The 19,495-nt window shown below is 40.1% G+C and overlaps 1 protein-coding gene across 6 annotated transcripts in view; it reads left to right on the top strand.

Moving 5' to 3' along the window:
* MVB12B (multivesicular body subunit 12B) overlaps positions 1 to 19,495 on the top strand; it is a 329,258-nt gene that overhangs the window by 33,208 nt on the left and 276,555 nt on the right. For all 6 annotated transcript variants that reach the window (XR_006354679.1, XM_043981503.1, XM_043981504.1 and 3 more), the window contains exon 2: positions 987 to 1,109. Coding sequence is in view for 5 of the 6 variants with exons in the window: in XM_043981503.1 (XP_043837438.1) it covers positions 987 to 1,109 (123 nt within the window). In the remaining variant the exon portion in view is untranslated. The remainder of the gene's footprint in view (positions 1 to 986; positions 1,110 to 19,495) is intronic.

Here is a 19,495-nt window from a genome sequence, read left to right as displayed (position 1 = left end):
TCTGTTTCCACTGATTTTTCTTAAAGAACTAGGCTGGAATAATTCCACTTTTCCTTTCTTCTCTGAGTACCCACTAAAAATTTCCATTGTTATGGTTTAGCTTTTAGTTCATTGCCATTATGAAAGGATGGTTGTGGAACTTGACAAAATAGTTTGCCTTCGTTCTTGGTTACACCTTAGCTTTCTGTGCCAGCATAGGAGAGTGGTCAGTGGGCTGGACTTGGATTTAAGAAGATCTGGTTTGAATCCTTCCTCCTGCTTGGTCATAGTGTGCCTCCAGGCCTTTTCAGATCCCTTCCATTGCTAAATCTGTGGTCCCATGATCTTCTTTGAAAAAGATTGTCCACAAAGAATTTTAGCTGTTCTTTAGCTGTTCAAAGATGTGGCACCAGCATGGCCTAGTGAGAATAGCACTAGACTTCATTCAGGAGACCTGGGTTCAGGTCTTGCCATCGGCACTTTCTAACTATGGGACAGTGGGCAGATCACTTTCTCTCAACTTCAGTTTCCTCTTCTGTCAAATGAGGAGGTTAGGTTCAATGATTTCCAGCTCTGGCATTCTTTTCTCAACTGAGTTATGGAGAGTCGGAGTGGTATGTGAGAGAGGAATTCAGGAGAGCTGTAGATGTGGACTTTTTTTCAAGATAAATAAAGAACTGCCCTCTGTTCTGAAGTTAGCCAGTTTGAGTGTAGGGTTGTGGTTTGCTTTTGGGGGTGGAGATTAGACATATCTCTTCTGGGTGGAAACAAGTCTCCATTAATTGTTATCTCAGTTCTTTGAGCAAACTCCCTGGAGGTCTGGCCCCATACTTCTGATCTGTGGATAGAAAGGCAGAACTCCTTCAGTCAGACCAGAAGTGAGAAGGGTGGGCTCTGCCACACCTTGCTCAGAATATTTGTCCTCAGGCTTAAGATGGGTTCTCATGTGGTTCATGTTAAAAGTCAGGTAGATCCTGTGTAAATGTCCTTTCTGTTCCCTGTTTCAGGACCAGTCCATCATGCCTGAAGTCAAAGACCTCTCAGAAGCCTTGCCTGAAATGCCAATGGATCCCATTACAGGAGTTGGAGTGGTTGCTTCTCGGAACCGGGCTCCCACAGGCTATGATGTAGTAAGTAAAGGCTATCAATTGTACATTCCACAGGTATTTATTACACATATCTTTCTCTTCCACATTACCTATTCCTTGGAGATTCCCATTATCCTTACAGCTGAAAATGTTAATTCCTCTTTCCTTAGTTTTTTCTCCTAGATTTATCCTTTTTCACTATCATGCTTTTGGGTCCAACTGATTGTGAGTTGTCCCAAAATAATTACAAGACTCAGTGACTCAGTTTACCAAGTTTTATTGAAATGCTGTGAGTGATCACAGGGAGAGAACCAGAAAAGTGGAAAGGCATCTCTCAAATAAGGAAAGGAAAGACAGTTATATTTATAGTATGGATAAATTGATTATCAGTCTCATTATAGTAATCTCCACCTTGGGGAAGTACAGGGGAGGACCTGTCCTTCTCATTATAATATTCTCCACCTAGGGATGTTTCAGGGGAGGGTTTATCCTAATTTGGAGTTCCTGGGAGTCCTAAACCAACCCTGAGGCAGGTACCTTTTTCAGGGGAGGTGTGTTTTGGGGGTTTACATGTCATAAGGTGAATCTGGGGACAAACTTGGCTTTTTCTGTGCATGTCTCTTTCTGATTCCTCTGGCTAGTTTCAAAACATCTCCATTTTTCATTAGAATTTCTATAGGTTTTCTTTTTCCTTTATTGTTATTTTGACCTGACCCATTCTGGTCCGTTCTAGATGTTGATCACTGTGGTTATGAGAACCTAACGTAAATTATCCATTAACTGGGATCTGACTCCCTTTTAGAGCTAGTATCTGTATTAGAGCTTGGGTCTTAGGTTTTTCTATTAACCCTTTTTTTTGCTTCCTACATCACTTTCTCCTATATAATAATTATTTGTGTACATATCACATTCTCCCTTCCCCTCATTAGATCTTGGCATGACCAGTTGTTATATAGGGGAGATTAGTCTGATAGTGGGGTGTGTGTGTGTGTGTGTGTGTGTGTGTGTGTATGTGTGTGTATTTATCAAGGATGGGTTGGAGTTGGGAGAAAATGGAAGTGGGAAGACACACTATGGTGGCCATTGCTAGAGGCATCCTGGTTAATGTATAACAACTGGCCATCTGGGGAAAAGAAAGGATTCATGACAGACTTTTAACAAAATAATAAATAAAACCCTGATATATAGTATTTCCTGATTTCTGAGATTTAAATGATCATGCTATAAATTTAACAATCAACTCTCACTAGCTGAGCTGGCTTCCACCCCCCCCCACCCTCCCCCACCCCCCAGCCTTGTCCAAGTCATGGGATTACTGAACACCTATACCACCATGATGACAGCGGGAGGAGAGGGGAAGGGGAGCAGATGTGAGAGATTTTAAAATATAACCACTAATCATCATGTCAATAGTGGGGGGATTTACCCCCAGCTTTACTTATTTTGGTGTGTTAGAGTTGGTTGTGCTGTTAGATTATTAAGTAAAACTTGACAATAGTTTAGATAAGTACTAGCTTATTTTAAGAGGGAGTTCATTTTTAGTAAAAATCGAACAGCAAAGCATCTGAGGTCATCTTATTTTTTGCATCCTTTTTCCTCTTTATAATTAGTTATACTCCAGTGTACTGCAGATGTGCAGCAGAAATACATGTACCAAACTCCAGATCTAACAGTAAAGACCAGCCGTCCTGGGTAGAAAAGAGTATTTCTGGGAGAAGAATTCAGGTACCATCACAGTCCCATTGTAGTATATGTTTTTTGATAAGAAGGTAAAATATTTGGGTAGAAGTGTCAGTGCTGTCTTTTGTCAGAAACTGGCTAAATGTTTTATGTCCATTATTTTCTTCAATTGGTTGAGAACCAATAATAAATTTTAAAGGAAATTCAGTTCAAGAAATATTAAATGCCAGCTATGTGTCAGGCAGGTACTTTGCTGGGCACAGGGAATACAAAAATAATAATAATACTAGCATTGCATAGGTTTGTAAAGTGCTTTACAAATGTTATCTCATTTGATCCTTGCAACAGCCCTGGGAGGCAGGTGCTATCATCTGTGCTTTACAGATGAGGAAACAGACAGACAGGGATTGAGTGCCTTGCCTAAGATCACTGGGTAGGCCCAGTAAGTGTCTGGGGCTGGATTAGAACTCGGGCTTTCTGACTCCATGTCTAGAACGCTATCCACTTTGACAACAAACTACTGCCTAAGAGGAAGTAAGACACAGTATTTTCCCTCCTTACAGTGTAATGAAGAGAAGGATAGGAGAGAGGAAGGGAAATGAAATACATCCACATACATATTATTTAAGGTAGCATATAACAGGCTAAAGGTGAAACCTGGACTAAATACCCTAAAAATACTTTAGGAGGGAGAGTTAACTTACAACTCAGTGGAAGAGATAAGGCTTTTGGAGGAGTTGACACCTGAGTAGGGCATGAAGTGAAGTAATACATAAAAGGACAGGCCATGGGAGAAGCTAGTTTTACAGTTTTGAATCTTAGCTACTTTCTGATTTCAAAGCACTAATTGAATGTATAACTTATTAGTAAACTCTTGGAGGAACAACAGAAATGTTACTTATTTACAGAGAGAATATCCAGGCAGTGTGGTTTAGTGAGTAGAGAGCTGGTTTTGAAGCCAGGAGGACCTGGGTTCAGGTCCTGCTTCTGATACATACTGGCTGTGTGACCTTGTACAAGTTGTCTGTTCTTTCAGTGCCCCAGATGATTCTAAAACTGTGAGTTGAATAGAAGGCACTGATCTGCTTTGGCAGGAGGAATTTCCTCACTCGGGGAGTTTCTTTTGCCAGTGAAAGCACAGGTCGTCTCCTCATATCTATCCATTTGCTTGAAAGGGTCCATGTGGAGGGTGTGTTCACCCTGCTGAAATAATGATCTCTCTGACCCTTAGTTTCATCATCCTGCCCTTTTGAACAAGTGGATATAAAGAAGCAAGACACGAATCAAGTGGAAAAATGTGAGGTCAAGAAGGTTATCTGTGAGACACTGGACTGACACTTGAGCCTCGAGAGGGCTCCCACCTATTGTATCAAGTACCTTTGGGAATGGGGCTGGATAAGTAACCTGACTGGCTCATTTCTTGATATTATGCTTTGACAACTATATAGTTTGTTTACATAATCTTTTCCCCAAAAACCTGCCCCTCCCCTCAACTTCTCTATTTCTCTGGTTGGCCCCACTATATCCCAGCCATTAGGCTTGAAATCTTGAGGTTTTCTTTGGCTCCTCCCCAGTCATATCAAATCAAATCTTATTGATTCTATCCTGACAATGTTCCTTGTGTTTATACAGGTTTTTTCCATTCTCACTGGCATTGTGTCTGCTCTAATTCAGACTCTCTATCTTCTCTTGCCCGGACCAATGTAGCATCCTTTTAGCTGGTCTCCTTGCCTCCAATCTCTCACCTTCCCAGTTCATTCTTCATACTACTGACAGAATAATGGCACAGTCTGACGGAGTCATTCCTCTACTTACCCGCCTTCATGCTGCATGACTCCCTGTTGTCCACTGGAAATGATACAAGGCCCTTTGCTGGGCATTTCACATTCTCTGCAGTAAGCAGTTCCAGGTGATTTTTGTAGCCTTCTTTCATATTACCCTCTCTCTGATCCCCAATTCCAACCAAACTATGCTATTTACTGCTCCTCAGTCGTATGTAGATGGCTTTTGCCTTGTGAGTATTCTGTTCACCACACCTGAAAGAGACTTGTCCCACATCTCCATCTCTTGATTCCCTTCCCTTCCTTCAAAACCCAGCTGGAGTGCCACCTCCCTGATAACCAGTCCTTCTCTATGTAATTTCTCTCTAAGTTTTCCTATGCACTTGTCACATACTAATCTGTTTTTATAGTTATTTGTGGATCTGGCTTATCTCCCTACTGGATCATAAGCTCTTTGAGGGCAAGGACTAGGCCATTTTTCATATTTGCACTACCAGCATGCCTTAGAGATGAGCTTATAATACATGTTTTGTTGAATTGAACTTTGGGAATCCTGGTTGCTTTTTATCTTTTATTTTAATTGGTTGGTTTAGGGTTTGTGGGCAATAAATTAACTTTTAAGTTTTCATCTGCAGGAATTATTGGTAAATCTGAGTAACAGAATTTAACCTTGCCACTTATCTCTTAACTCTCTGTTAAGTACCAATGAATTTATATTAATGATGACTGATTTTTACAAAGAACTTTATATACATTATATCACTTATGTCTCACAACAACTCCAAGATAGGTAATATAACAATGATCACCCCCATTTTACAGATTAGAAAACTGAGGCTCAGAGAGGTTAAGTGACTTGCCCTAGTTCACATAGAGACAAACAGCACATTTATTACAAATACAGGAAAATAACAAAAAAATCTTTCTCTCACTGTAATGTAAGGGGATAGGGTAGAGGGGCATTGTTTGGGTTGGGGTTTTTTGTACTTTTTTGCTGTCCAAAATATTGTACAAAATCCAAGATGTTTTGCTTTTGATAGATATGCATAATAAAGGCTCAAAAGTGAGCCAAATGGGTGGAGAAAAATAAAAATAAGCTTATTTCTTAGACTTACCATTTGCTCTGCCTCAAATTCATGTGCATGATGATTCAAAAAGAATCTTGGGAATTTCTAAGCCTAAGTTAGATAGTTTTATGGGACAAAGGACTACAATCTTATTGCTAAATAAAAGAATAAAGAGAAAGGACTGAAACTTAGCCATAGAGGAACTCTGCTTGGCTTTTGTTAGCTGTGCCCTTACTAGGGAGAAGCCTCTAGTTACTATACCATAGGAGAATGGAGCTGAGATGGCTAAAGAAATGAAGCCCAGCAAAGGGCATGAAATCAGTGGAGACCATAGCCAGCTGAGAGCCAAGAGATAGATAGCAACAGACACACCAGTGACATACTTGCCTGGTCAGGACCAGTCCCAAGGAGGGAAGTACAATGGTTATCACCAGAAAATATTGGGTGATGCAGCATAGGCAGCATGAGTTGCTCCTCTGTATGTGTGTCCTGGCCACATGTAGTTCCTATCCATGTCTTTGCTTTGAACCAATTTGTGTCCTTTGACTGGAGGGGGGAAGGACATTTGTTAGGGGTAGTAAATTAGGCATAGTTAGTGGATTGAACATATTCTACTTTGAACCTGGAGTAGCTATTCTGGGGCAGTGGGTGGAAGTGGGAAGAGAAGGGTGTCACCAAAAAAAAAAAAAAGAGAAGGGTGTCACAAGTGGGAAAGGAAGTTCTAGGTGATATTCATATGTATGTTGCAAATATACTTATTACACAGCTAATATATGGCAGAACTACTAGGTATAACTAAGTCTTCTAGTCAGTGGAAAGTATTTCTTAAGCATCTGCTCTTTGCTGGGGATACAATGAAAGGCAAAAGACAGTCCTTGCTCTCAAAGATCTCCCATAGCAGGAGACAACATGCAAACAACTATATACAAACAGATGTATACAAGATAAATTTGATGTAATCAATAGAAGGAAGGCACTAGCATTAAGGGGGATCAGGAAAGACATTTCAGAAGGTGGGATTCTTAGCTGGAACTTGAAGGATACCAGGGACGCCAGGTAATGGAGATGAGGGGGAGCATTGTAGGCATGTAGCACAGCCAGCCAGTGAAAATACCAGGAGTTGGGGATAGAGAGTATTGTTTGAAGAGCAGCAAGGCCAATGTCACTGGGTCACAGAGTATGTGTTGAGGAGTAAGGTATAAGAAGACTAGATAGGGGAGCATGAAGGGCTTTGAATGTCAAACAAAGCATTTTGTAATTGATCCTAGAGTTAATAGTGATTTACTCAAGTTTGTTGCATGGGGACATGACATGGGAACATGTATACTTATTGGAAGATCAATCTGAGAGCCAAAGAGAGTAGGGGGAGACTTGATAGAGGGAGACCAATGAGAAAGGTGTGAGATAATGAGAGCCTTACTAGGGTGGTGGCAGAGCCAAGAGAGAAAGGGGCATTTTAGAAAAATGTTACAAAAGCAGAATCCAAAGACTTGGATACAGATTGGATGGGGGTGGGGTGGCAGAGAGTGAGGAATCCAGGATGATACCTAGGTTGCTAAGCCTGAATAACAGGGAGGATGGTGGTGCCCTCAATGGCCATAGTAAAGATAGAAAGGGAGGAGGTCTTGGGGAGGTGTGTGGTAAGGAGGAGGTAATGAGTTCAGTTTTGGACATGCTGAGTTTGAGATGTCCATGGAACATCCAATTTGAGATGTCCCATAGGCAGTTAGAGTTGGGAGCCCTGGGGATGCCTATGCTTAGTATACATTCTAGTTAAAATTCCAACGTACCTTCCTCTGTCTAATGAGTAAAATGAACAAGAATATTTCATTGTTTTCCTGTCTAGATTGTATCTGTATTTGTGAAAGTATGACACAGGTTTTTTGGGGGGTAATGTTATATTGTTACTTTTCTTACTATACTATTTCATAGTATTATATCTGTGGCCATAGTTGTTCATTGTAAAATGTCTTTGCTTTCAATTAATTTGTGTCCTTTGGATGACTGAGGACTAATACAGAAAAACTTGAAAATAAATAAAATAAAAGTTTCCACACAGATATCCTTGTATTTACCCAACTTCTTCCTAGTCTAAGTTGGAACATTTCTTTTTGGTTTTAAACACAAAATAATCTTTCAGAAAATAATCCATGAGTCATCTGATTCCTGATGGGCTTCATCCTGCTTTGGGTGGCAGATGAGAAGGGAGAAAGTTTTTCATCTTTTTATTGTGATATCCTAGGATTGCAAGGGGCAAGAATGTAGTCTGATAGCTGAACAGGAATTCCCTCTACAACATTTCTAAGGTAGTCATCCAGCCCCTATTGGATGACCTCCAGTGATAGGGAACTCACTACCTCCTGAGGCAAACCATTCCATTGTTGGATTACTTTCATTTTAATAAATTCTTTGTCACTTCAAACTCAAATCTACCTCTTTGCAACTTATACTTGTTCCTAGTTCTGCCTTCTGGGGCAAAGCAGAGGACATGTAATCTTTTTTTCCCCTCTGAATAGCCCTCCAAATCTTGGAAATACTTGTCATCTTTTACCCCCCTTCCCACTTGTCAAAATATTAGATCATAAACTCCTGGAGGGCAAGAGTTAATGTACCTTGAATTACATATTGTACCAAAACCACAGGTAGATAGACAGGTGTTTAATAAAAATGAAATCAAAGCATCTGGGACCCTTTCCAAGTGGTGTAAGCATTATAGTAATGTGAATGGAATAGACCACTATAGAGAGATGAGCAGATGGGACAATGTATATGTTTTTATTATATATACATATATATATACACACACATACATACATACATATATATACACACATACACATATACATATATATACACACACATATATATACATATATACACATATATACATACACACATATATGTGATGTACATATATGCATTTATATACTTATATCTGTGTATGTGTGTGTATATATATATGCATTTATATGTATATATTCAGAAATCAAAATGCTATAGAAATGTCAACTTTATTCAGGTGCTCCATGGTAACTTAATACCTAAGGCAAAGTACTAGGGGTTTATGGTGGCAAGGAAGAAGAAGCATTTAGACAGATAGAAATAGATTGGAAGAGGGATACCTGCTAGGGACTTTAGTGGGACATCTATCTGCCTGTCACATTTGTCTGTGGGAGTATTCCCTGCACAGTGTAAAGGGTGTTGTGATTAGTCAGTATGCTCTGATAAAGGTACAGAAAGTATTTTAAGTGCTGTGATAGCAGAAATGAGCTCCCAGTGAGTTAGCCACCAGATGGACTGCTGACCCTAGATAGATAGGGTATCTAGGTTTAAAAATGAACAAAGGTTTGAATTCTACTCAAGGTAAAAGATCTCAAATGCCCATTTATAAAGGTTAATTTAATTGCTTTGTTTTTCTCTAGGTCAAAGAGAATTTCCTTGGGGGTAGGGCCTGGAGAATACTTGTTCAACTTTTGAATTTATTGACCCTACTGTATAGCCTTCTATGAAACAGAATATGGCTGTGGAGGACAGATGCTAAAATCACTTTCCCTGTCAACCCAGCAGGCATGGGATTATATCTAAGAGCAGTACAATTCCTGTTTTCCTTCATTGTTGGGGTCAGGGGAGGGAGGAGGGATTTTAAAAATAATTTTTATATCTTCCAGTGCTTACTAAAGGTCCTTTGCACCACAGTAGGCTCTTAACAAATGTTTGTTTATTTAATTTTAGAGTAGACAAGTTTAGCATGCGTGCTCTGGAGATGACAGAGGTTAAAAAAATGACAGTTCCTGTTCTAAAGGAAAATACTGTGTATGGGGGAGGGGCAGAATAAGAAATACACCACTAACTTTAAGTATAGTAGAAAAAGCACTGGATTTGAACCTTACTTTATAGTCACTGAATCTCTCTGGGCTTCATCTGTGAAATATAGAGGGAGAGGCTGGTCTGGATGGTCTTTAAACTCTCTCTCAGGTATAAACTCTATGACCCTATCTATGATGCTAAATTATTATAGGTTAAGTTAGCATGTGATAAATGCATAGGAAAGAGCAAAGAGGTGTGAGATTCAAGGACAGGGGATTTCAGTAGGTTCAAATAGAAGGGCAGGAGAGGATACGTGTGGGTGTGGGTTTGTTGAAGGAAGGGATGAGTTCCCTTATTCATAGATGACAAGTTTTCATGGAATCACAATACAATAAAAAGTAACAATAACAACAACAACAATGCAGTATCTCTGGGTTGTCGTGATCATAATGAGTTTCTGTTCTCTTCATAAAGTCCTGTAGGTGGAGGGAGTGTTGACTCTTGGCTTTTATTCTACATTAATTTGCTCTTCTGAATGATCACACCCAGAATCCAGAAACTGAGGCTGCAGCCTTTTTTGTAGGAAATAACTCTACTAACCAGCAAATTATTTGGATTTTTTCATAGCCATATTTTTATATGCTTTTCAGTATATTCCTTTCCTAACAAAGTTGTATGTGTGTGTGTGTGTGTGTGTGAGTGAGTGTGTGATGTTGGGAGGGGAGGAGAATGTTTGGCAGTGAGGAATCATGGGACTGAACTCCCATTGTAATGCTACCTATATGATTATCATTGCCTGTATGCCTCAGTTTCCTTATTTGTAACATTTAAATTATAATTTTTGGACTCTTTACCCCATAGATTTGTTCTTAGGAAAGTACTTTGTAAACCTTTAGCATAAGTTGTTTGTCCATGGAGGCAAGGTCAGGTCATAGAGCACTGGATCTGGTTTGGAGTCCTGACTGCTACTTATTAGCCATGAGACTGGGCAAATCACTTTGCATCTCTGAGCCTTAGTTTCTTCTAATGTAAAATGTACTTGTACTGCCTACCTTGCAGAGATGTTGTGAAGAAAATGTTTTATAACCCCCCAAAATTATAGAGAAATTAGAATTATTTATTTTGTATTAGGGAGTGAGATCTTCTAGAGGCTTTTATCTATGACTATGACCTCAAGGTACTGAGAGGCATATTATTTAAGATGCATTAAGCCTCTCTTGTAGGCTCCCCAGGTACAGGGTATAGATATGATTTCTGCCTTTCAAACTTATTTATCCTGTAATAAATGTCAGAGGAGCTATGGAAAAATTGGAACACTAATGCATTGTTGGTGGAGCTGTGGACTGATGCAACCATTCTGGAGAGCAATTTGGAATTATGCTCAAAGGGCTATAAAGTTCTCCATACCCTTTGACTCAGCAATACCACTATTAGGTCTTTTCCCCAAAGAGAGCATTAAAAAGGGAAAAGGACCAACATGTACAAAAGTATTTATAGCTGCTCTTTTTGTGGTGGCAAGGAATTGGAAATTGAGGGAATGCTCATTAATTGGGGAATGGCTGAACAAGTTGTGGTATATGAATGTAATGGAATACTATTGTGCCATAAGAAATTATGAGAAGGCAGGTTTCAGAAAAACTTGGAAAGACTTACATGAATTGATGCTGAGTGAAGTGACCAGGACCAAGAGAACATTGTACACAGTAACAGCAACATTGTGTGATGATCAACTGTGATAGACTTAACTCTTCTTGGCAATACAATGATCTAAGACAATTCCAAAAGACGTGATGGAAAATGCTCTCCAAAACCAGAAAAAAAAAGAACTATGGAATCTAGATGTAGATTGAACCATACTATTTCTTTTTTTTGTTTTTCTTTTTTCCATTTTGCTCTGAATCTTCTTTCACAGCATGACTAATGCAGAAATACGTTTAATGTGATTGTACATGTATAACCTATATCAGATTGCTTGCTGTCTTGGGGAGGGAGAAAACTATCTCTACATGTAACTGGAAAATAATAAAATACTTTTATGAAAAAAAACCTTATTTATCCTGTTCAATAGTAAGTTATAGTTTGGTTTCACATGATACTTTTTTCTTTTTTGTTTTTAATAATAAACATTTTTATTTAAAGTTTTGAGTTCCAGGGGGGAGTTAGTTGGCACAGTGGATAAAGCACAGGCCCTGGATTCAGGAGGGCCTGAGTTCAAATTCAGCCTCAGACACTTGACACTAGCTGTGTGACCTTGGGCAAGTCACTTAACCCTCATTGCCCCACAGACCCCAAAGTTTTGAGTTCCAGTTTCTATCTCTTCCTCCCTCTCTCCCTTCCCCCCTTCCTGAGGTAGTAAGCAATCAGATATAGGTTATATATGTGCAATTATGTAAAACATTTTTACATTAATTATTTTGCATAAGAAAATTTGAATAAAATAAAGCATAAGAAGGTGAAAATAGCATGCTTCAGTTTATGTTCAATCAATATCAGTTCTTTCTTTGGCGGTGGATAGTATGCTTCGTGATTAGTCCTTTGGGATTGTCCTGGATCATTGTATTGCTGAGATTACTTAAGTCATTCACAGTTTTTCATCAAACAATATTGCTGTCACTGCACAATGTTCTCCTAGTTCTGCTTACTTCACTATACATCAGTTCATATAAGTTTTTCCAGGCCTTTCTGAAATCATCCTGCTTATCATTTCTTATAGCACAATAACATTCCATCACAGTCATATACCACATCTTCACAGGGTACTTTTTACCAGAACTCAGAGCATTCTCATACACATTTTATCCTCCATGAGGAGGCAAAGAGAAGGTTGTTAGGGTATCCTTATTTTCCAAATAGGAGTAGAGGCATAGAGAGTCTTTGTAGTTTAGAATCATAGAATCTCAGATTTGGAAAGGACGTTGTATTTTGTAATAGACCTAGATTACTGGAGTTAGAAGGAATTTTAGAACATAGAATTTTAGAACATAGCATCAGAGGGGCCTTAAATTACTTGTTGGAACGTGAGATGTTAGAGCTGGAAGAGATCTTAGAGGTCAGTGGGACCAATCTTTGCCCAGAGGTATTAAGGCTGTATTGTCCCAACCAGAGTTCCGATTAGAACCCAGATTTCTAGTGGTCTTTACTGGGCTCACCTGAGATTTTTTTGGACATCCCAAGCTATTTATTTGTTTACTTTTGGTATTGAGCCTAGAAATCCCCCTTATGGTTGTAGTGGCCACCTACCAAATGGTATGGGCTACAGCCATCAGTTAGGCCATGTTGGGCCAGTCGTGGCTTTATCCAAATGACATGTTTAGGGGCATGAAAACCAGAGTAAATCAGTCCAAAAGAAATCCTTCAGGAAAAGAGTCCAGTGAAATGTAAACAAATGCTGGTTTTCTATCATCGTAGATTTGTCTCATGTCACTGAGTATGTCAAGAATTTGGAATGAGTTGGATGACTCATCCCTTCTGTGCTATGGGAAACCACTGCTTGTTTTGGGGGGAGGGGGTGAAGCCCACGAAACTATTTCAGATTTCGTTTTTATTCCTGCCTATGTGTGTTTATGAAGCAGAGCTGCTTACTGTTTCAAACATTTATCTCTGTTTATCCTAGACAGTCCTTTGTGGACTCCTGCATGCACTAGCTCTACACCACGGTGCCCTGCAATCTATTCATCATGACAGCAGGAGCTTATTGTAGCTTGCTCTTTTCCTCTTGCTCTCTCTTTTTCTATGTTTTTCGCACTCCTTTTCTATTTCACATGTCTTTTTTGCTGTTCCCTTTTTTTTGGCTCTTCTTGCTGTATTTTGCTTGTTTTTGAAGATAAACAAACCGATATAACATGTACCCTAATTACTACAGAAACTGCATTTCCTGAACAGTCTGTCTAAGATAATTGGAGGTTTTGAAAGCTCCACTTACCCTACTTGAGGGTCTTTGTGGATACCAGCAAAGGATAGACCCTGATGCAAGAGGGTGAATGAGTCAGCTTTGCATAAAGTCAACTATCAATTTTAGTGGGATAGATTTCCAGTAGGAAACTATTCATTAATACTATAAAATGAATTGGCATGAAACTGGGGAAAGAAGGCCAGGTTTGGAGTCAGGACTTACTAGCTGTATCATCCTTAGGGCAAGACACATCCTTTGTCTGAGTCTCATTTTTTCCTATGTAAATGGGTACATGATTATATAGATATGTATATTAATATTAATATATTATATAAATTTACTGCATACCTTACACTGTTGTTTTGGGGAAAGCAGTTTAAAGTTTATAATATGCCCTACAATGAGAGTTACCACTGTGGGTAGGACCCCTGTGGGAGGAGGTAGTGAGTTTCTCACTGGAGGTCTTAAATCAGAAGTGACAATCACTTCAGGGGTGGGGATGTTGTGAGAATTCCTGCTTATGTACAATCTAATGTCACAGACACCTGAGATTCTATGACCCTTTGATTTAAGAGCTCTCCAAAAACAACCTGTTTACTTTTTTCATGACAATCCTATTCACCCACTTTGCTAGAGGTCCACAAAAGAGTGGGTTCTCCTCTTTTAGGTGCCTCACTCAGGAACCACTGCCATTTCTACTTCCCTAGTGTTATTTCTCTCCAAGCCATCCAGCCCACATATGTCCTTTAGATCAAAACTTCTTAAACTATGGGCCATGATCCCCTATGGGGCCATGAAAAATTTGGCAACAGTAAAAGGTTAATGTATGCCTGGGTCTTGCAAAATTTTCTCAGGCAAAAATGGGTCACGAGTGGAAAAAGTTTAAGAAGCCCTCACTTAGATGGCCAAATGCACATCATTATGATGGCAAAGTATATTTGTGGGTTTGTCCAGGTCTTTTGCTATTTACTAAATCTGAACTCAGATAAATCACTTCTTACTGGGTCTTAGTTTTCTAAACTGTAAAATGATTTAACTAAATTGAACTAATCATCTAAACTAAATAATCTCTGAGGTCCATTTTGAACTTTGAGATCAAAGATCATAAAACATTCAGGCCTCTTGTTACATGAAGCTCTCCCCAGTTTCATCTGTGTGTTTATGTTTTGAAGTCAGAAGACCTGGGTTGCGCTGTCACTTACTAGCTATATAACCTCAGGCAAAACCATTTCCTCTCTCTGGGCTGAGGTTTCTTCCTCCTATAAAATGGAGGTGTAGGGGAGAGTCCCCTTAGAGGATGCCCTTAGGGTTCCTATCAGCTCCTAGCCCAATGATCCTGTGACCTGGAGAGAGCATGGGAATAAGACCCCTGAGATTGTTGCTCCAGCTTTCTTGAGGCTATTCGGATCCCTGTACGTGAAAGACCCATGCCTACCCTGCAGCCTCATCCCGGAATAACCACCAACTGATTCATGCTTCACAGACTGGTTTATTTTCAGAGCCAGAGTGCCTTTTGATGGAAGGCACCAGGTGTTCCTTCTCTTTTTGTTTGGTTAGAAAATGCTTGGAATGGAGAATGACTGGAAACCAGAGAGAAATGGAGTGGTCGGAAAGCCCCCCCCACCCCCGATTTTCGTTTGTTTGCGGCCAAGGAAGCGCAGTGCAGCCAAATCTCCTTTCCCTCCCACCCCAGGTCCCCTTTGGCCCACTGAGTCCCAGGCAAGGCTCGGGGGAGTAGAGATGGGCTTCTATCAGAAGTGCTGAATGAAAACACCTGGCCCTGGTGGGGATGCAGCCAGTCTGGTCTCATTTCCAGCCCTTTTTTTTGTGCCACTCAGAAAGTTGAGGGCTTTTGTGCATGGTGCTCATTGGCAGCATCCTCCTCCCGTTCAGTTATTTGGAAAGTTGGAGAGGACTCGGAATAACACAGTGCTTCCGGTGGCACTGATGTCCTCAGCTTCTTTGTCATTTCCCAAGAGGTTTCTCTGCCCAGGAGGCTTTAAATGTTCAGCAGTTTACTCAGAAGGATTCTTTATCTTCCCTGGTGCAGATCTCAACTTCTCAGCTCCACCTATATCCTCCTGGGAAGGCAGCATTGTCTCAGAGCACTAGACTTGGAGTCATGTCCCCCTGATTCTGTCATTTTAGCTCTGTGACTTTGGGCCCTTCACCTCTCTGGGGTTTTATTTTTCTTCTCTGTAAAATGAGTGGGCTGGATCAAATGATCCAAAAGCTCTCTTCAATTTTCCAGGAGTCAATCGATCATTGAACACTTACTAAGTGCCTGCTATGTGCCAGGCACTGTGCTAAGTGCTGGGGATACAACTAGAGGCAAAAGGCAGCCTAGGGCAGGGGCAATACTTAGTGGAGGATCCACCCAGAGGGACTAGAGGTTCTCTTGCTGTTCAGGAGCCACTATTAAGTGAAGGAAGCTCTTGTGCTTCCTTTTGATAGCCTTCACTCATGCCACTGTGTTTCCAACCAGACTTGTCTTTAAGGTTGCAGTATTTGGAACAGAAGGATCCTTTATTGATCCTTTAATCTAGTTACCCCTGATAAAGAGGAAAAAACTGGGGTCCAAAGAGTGGCAGGGTTTGAACCCAATTCTTCAAACTCCAAACACCAGCACCATTCCAAAAAGGTTAAGTGACTTGTCCAGGATCATAGTGTGTAAACAACAGAGCTAGATTCAGGGGGCATGCTGCAGCCACCTCATACTCATTTGTTAAATTTTCAGTGTGAGCATTTATACTTTAGAAATCTACAAGTGCTATGAATTAATCAGGGCTTGATGTATTTTCTTGTTGATTTTCTAGACTTAAGAAAGTGATGAAGAAAAGGTTAATGATGCAGATTATGTATTTATCTGTCTACTACTTAAAAGTATGTAGTACATGCATACATTCTGCCCTCCCCCCTCCCAAAAGCTGCTTGTTAAACATTTATCAGCACACCCTTGGCTAGATTTCAAAACCAGGTCCTCTGATCCCAAATCTATGTAAGACTAAGCTTAACTCTAAGTATCTTCTGCAAGGGGCCTTTCCTGGTCTCCCTTTCCTCAAAGGTGGCTTTTCATCTGATTTGTATGTATCATGTATGTACATAGATTATACATGTTGTCTCCCCTACTGGAACATGAGCTCCTAGAAGGCAGTGACAGTGTTTTTGCTTTTCTCTCTATGCCCAGTCCCAAACACAAAGTCAGCTTTGTTGTCGTTTAGTTGTGTCTGACTCTTTCATTTGGGGGCTTTCTTAACACAGATAACAGGAGTGGTTTGCCATTTCCTTCTCCAGCTCGTTTTACAGATGAGGAAACTGAGGCACAGAGGATTAAGTGACTTGTCCAGGGTCACACCTAGGAAGTGTCTGAGGCCAGATTTGCACTCATGAAGATAGATGTCTTCCTGATTCCAAGCCCAGTGCTCAATCCACTGAGACACCTTACTATGCCAGTGGGAAGTATTTGATAAAGACTTTTGACTTTATTGAAAGCTCACCTTCTGGATCAAGCCTTTCCTGATCCCTCCAGCTGCTGGCAGCCCTTTCCAAATGCCTTTATTTTGCATGTTTTCATACTGCATATTATCTCCTCCAGTAGAATGTAAGCTCTTTGAAGGTAGGGACTGATGGTTGCTGTATCCCCTGTGCCTCGGTACAGCGACTGGTATGGAGTAAATGTTTAACGGATGCTTGTTGGATGATTTGTTCCTAAAAACTCAGTTACTTTATTTGAGAAATGGGCCAGATCACACTTGTATCATAGGCCTTATAGGGTTGTTGTGAAGTCCTTTGTGTAGCTAAAGCACTCTAGACAATTGAGCCATTTATGGTAATCTACTTATGGGCCTCTCTGTACTTAGGTAGGTTAGTCCTCAGATGATAAACACAGTCTTTTACTGGGTCCATACTTAACATCTTTCTAGCTTGTGAGAGACTCTTCAGTACTTTTACTCTGCTGGCATTGCCTTAGAGACCCATACAAGATAGAAATACCTGAGGAGGTCTTCTATGTAGGAGATATAGAATAATATTCATAACAAAAGGTGCTCAATAAATATTTGTTTTTTCCTAAATAATCAAAGTCATATTAATGCTTTGGGATCATTATTCTGATTATCCTTGTTCAGTATTGTAGATACAGACATTACAGGTGTAGTAATTGAGAATGGGGTTGAGGTACGTTAATTGAATAGGATCATAGATTAAAGGCAGGAAGAAACCTAAGAAATCATCTAGTCCAACCTCTTTGTTTTACACATGGGGAAAATGGGATCCATAGAGGTTAAGTGATTTGCCTGTGGTCACACAACTAGGCAGCTTTGCCACAGAGTGGATAGAGCAGCAAACCAGCCTCAGACACTTAATAGCTCTGGGCAAATCACTTAACCCTTCTGTTTCAGTTTCCTCAAATGGAAAATGGGGATAATAATAGCTCCTGCCTCCCAGGGTTATTGTGAGGATCAAATGAGATATTTGCAAACCGTAAAACAATATAGAAATACCATTATTGTTATTATCATTAATAATTATTTTAGTGTCCAAGGTGAAATTTGAACTTAGGTTTTCATGACTGCTAGTCTGGTGTTATACCTACTGTACTGTGCTGTCTTAACTAAGTTTACTTTTTAAAAAACCCCCGAGTGTGACTATTTTCTTTTGGTTTGCTTCTCTCCCCTGAGCATGGCCTACACAAAATTTCTTGCAAATTGAGCAGAGAAACTTATTCTAGGTGCTTGGCTGTAGTTAGTTGATATTTTGCTATTTCCAGTTAGTTTTATTCCTGATTTTAGCATCCATTTGTGTCTGGGGGGAGGGGGGACTACTCTTAAGATTATACAATATTAAACACCTTTTATTCATATGAGAATGTTAAAACAATAAAATACCTTCCACTCCCTTTCCTGGAAGTTGGTTTGTCTTAGAGTATTACCAGCCATTTACAGGGTATGGATGAAAATACAAGGCTAAGTAAATCATGATAAATGCCACAGGCAGGGTCTGAGGAAATCCTTTGGAAGTCGTGTTAGATTTGGATAGGACCAATCCTCTTATTTTATGAATGAGGAAAATGAGGCCCAGATGACGCAAGTGACCAGCCCAAAGTCTCCTAGGAAGAGCAAATGGCAAGATCAGGATTTAAACTCTGGTCGTTTGGCGCTAGACTTGGGGCTCTTTATTTACAAGTGCTGCTGCACCAAGAGTTTCTTTGTGCTAGAGTACACGGAGGTATGAGCTATAGGAAACATAGCCAGAACTGGGACTCTAAGACAATGAAAATTCAGGGATTTTAGGAGCTTTAATGCTTTGGGATCATTTGGTACATGAGAACTCCAATGAATCACAGGATTTGAGAGTTGGAAGAGACCTCAGTGGCCATCTAATACCAGCCTTGCACAAAAGGAATACCAGCTCATGATAGGCTTTACACGTGGGCTTTGTTTTGTTTTGTTTTTACTGGAGAGAAACAGTAATAGCTCACATTTCTATAGGACTTTAATGTTTAATAATAATAACTATAATGATAATACTTAACATTTATGTATCACTTCACATATATTATTCCATTTGATCTCTCACATTGCAATATACCAGGCTCTTTGCAAAGTGGCAGAGATTTGAAGAAAAGCAAAAACAGCCTTGCCTTTGAGGAGTTCACATTATAACGGAGGAGACAAGTAAATAGGTCTGTACAAGAGACACACACACACACACACACACACACACAAGAAAGAGGCAGGTGGGGGCAGCTAGGTGGCGCAGTGGATAGAGCACCGGCCGTGGAGTCAGGAGTACCTGAGTTCAAATCCGGCCTCAGACACTTAACACTTACTAGCTGTGTGACCCTGGGCAAGTCACTTAACCCCAATTGCCTCACTAAAAAAAAAAAAAAAAAAAAAAAAAAAAGAGGCAGGTGGTGGGAATAATCCAGGGTTGGTGTTTGGCAAGGTGGCAGAGATAAGAGGAGGCAAAGGATTAAGAGTAGAGATAATAAAGAATTAATCCAGGTCAACAAAGGTTTGAGATTGGGAAGGGAAGAGAGTTTAGGTAGTGCAGAGAGGTTAACATGAAGTATCAGTTGGTGGAAGGATTTGATATAATAATACAATCTGATGATCGCACAAAGGAATTTTGGATTTTGTGACCACGAAGTCAGAATTTGTAGTTAATGACAAGATTAGGGGCAGGTAGGTGGGAGGTAGA

Source organism: Dromiciops gliroides, chromosome 2 (assembly GCF_019393635.1).
Source record: "Dromiciops gliroides isolate mDroGli1 chromosome 2, mDroGli1.pri, whole genome shotgun sequence".
NCBI classification, from domain to species: domain Eukaryota; kingdom Metazoa; phylum Chordata; class Mammalia; order Microbiotheria; family Microbiotheriidae; genus Dromiciops; species Dromiciops gliroides.
Note: the sequence above shows the minus strand (reverse complement) of the source record. Positions and strands in the feature narration are given on the sequence as shown.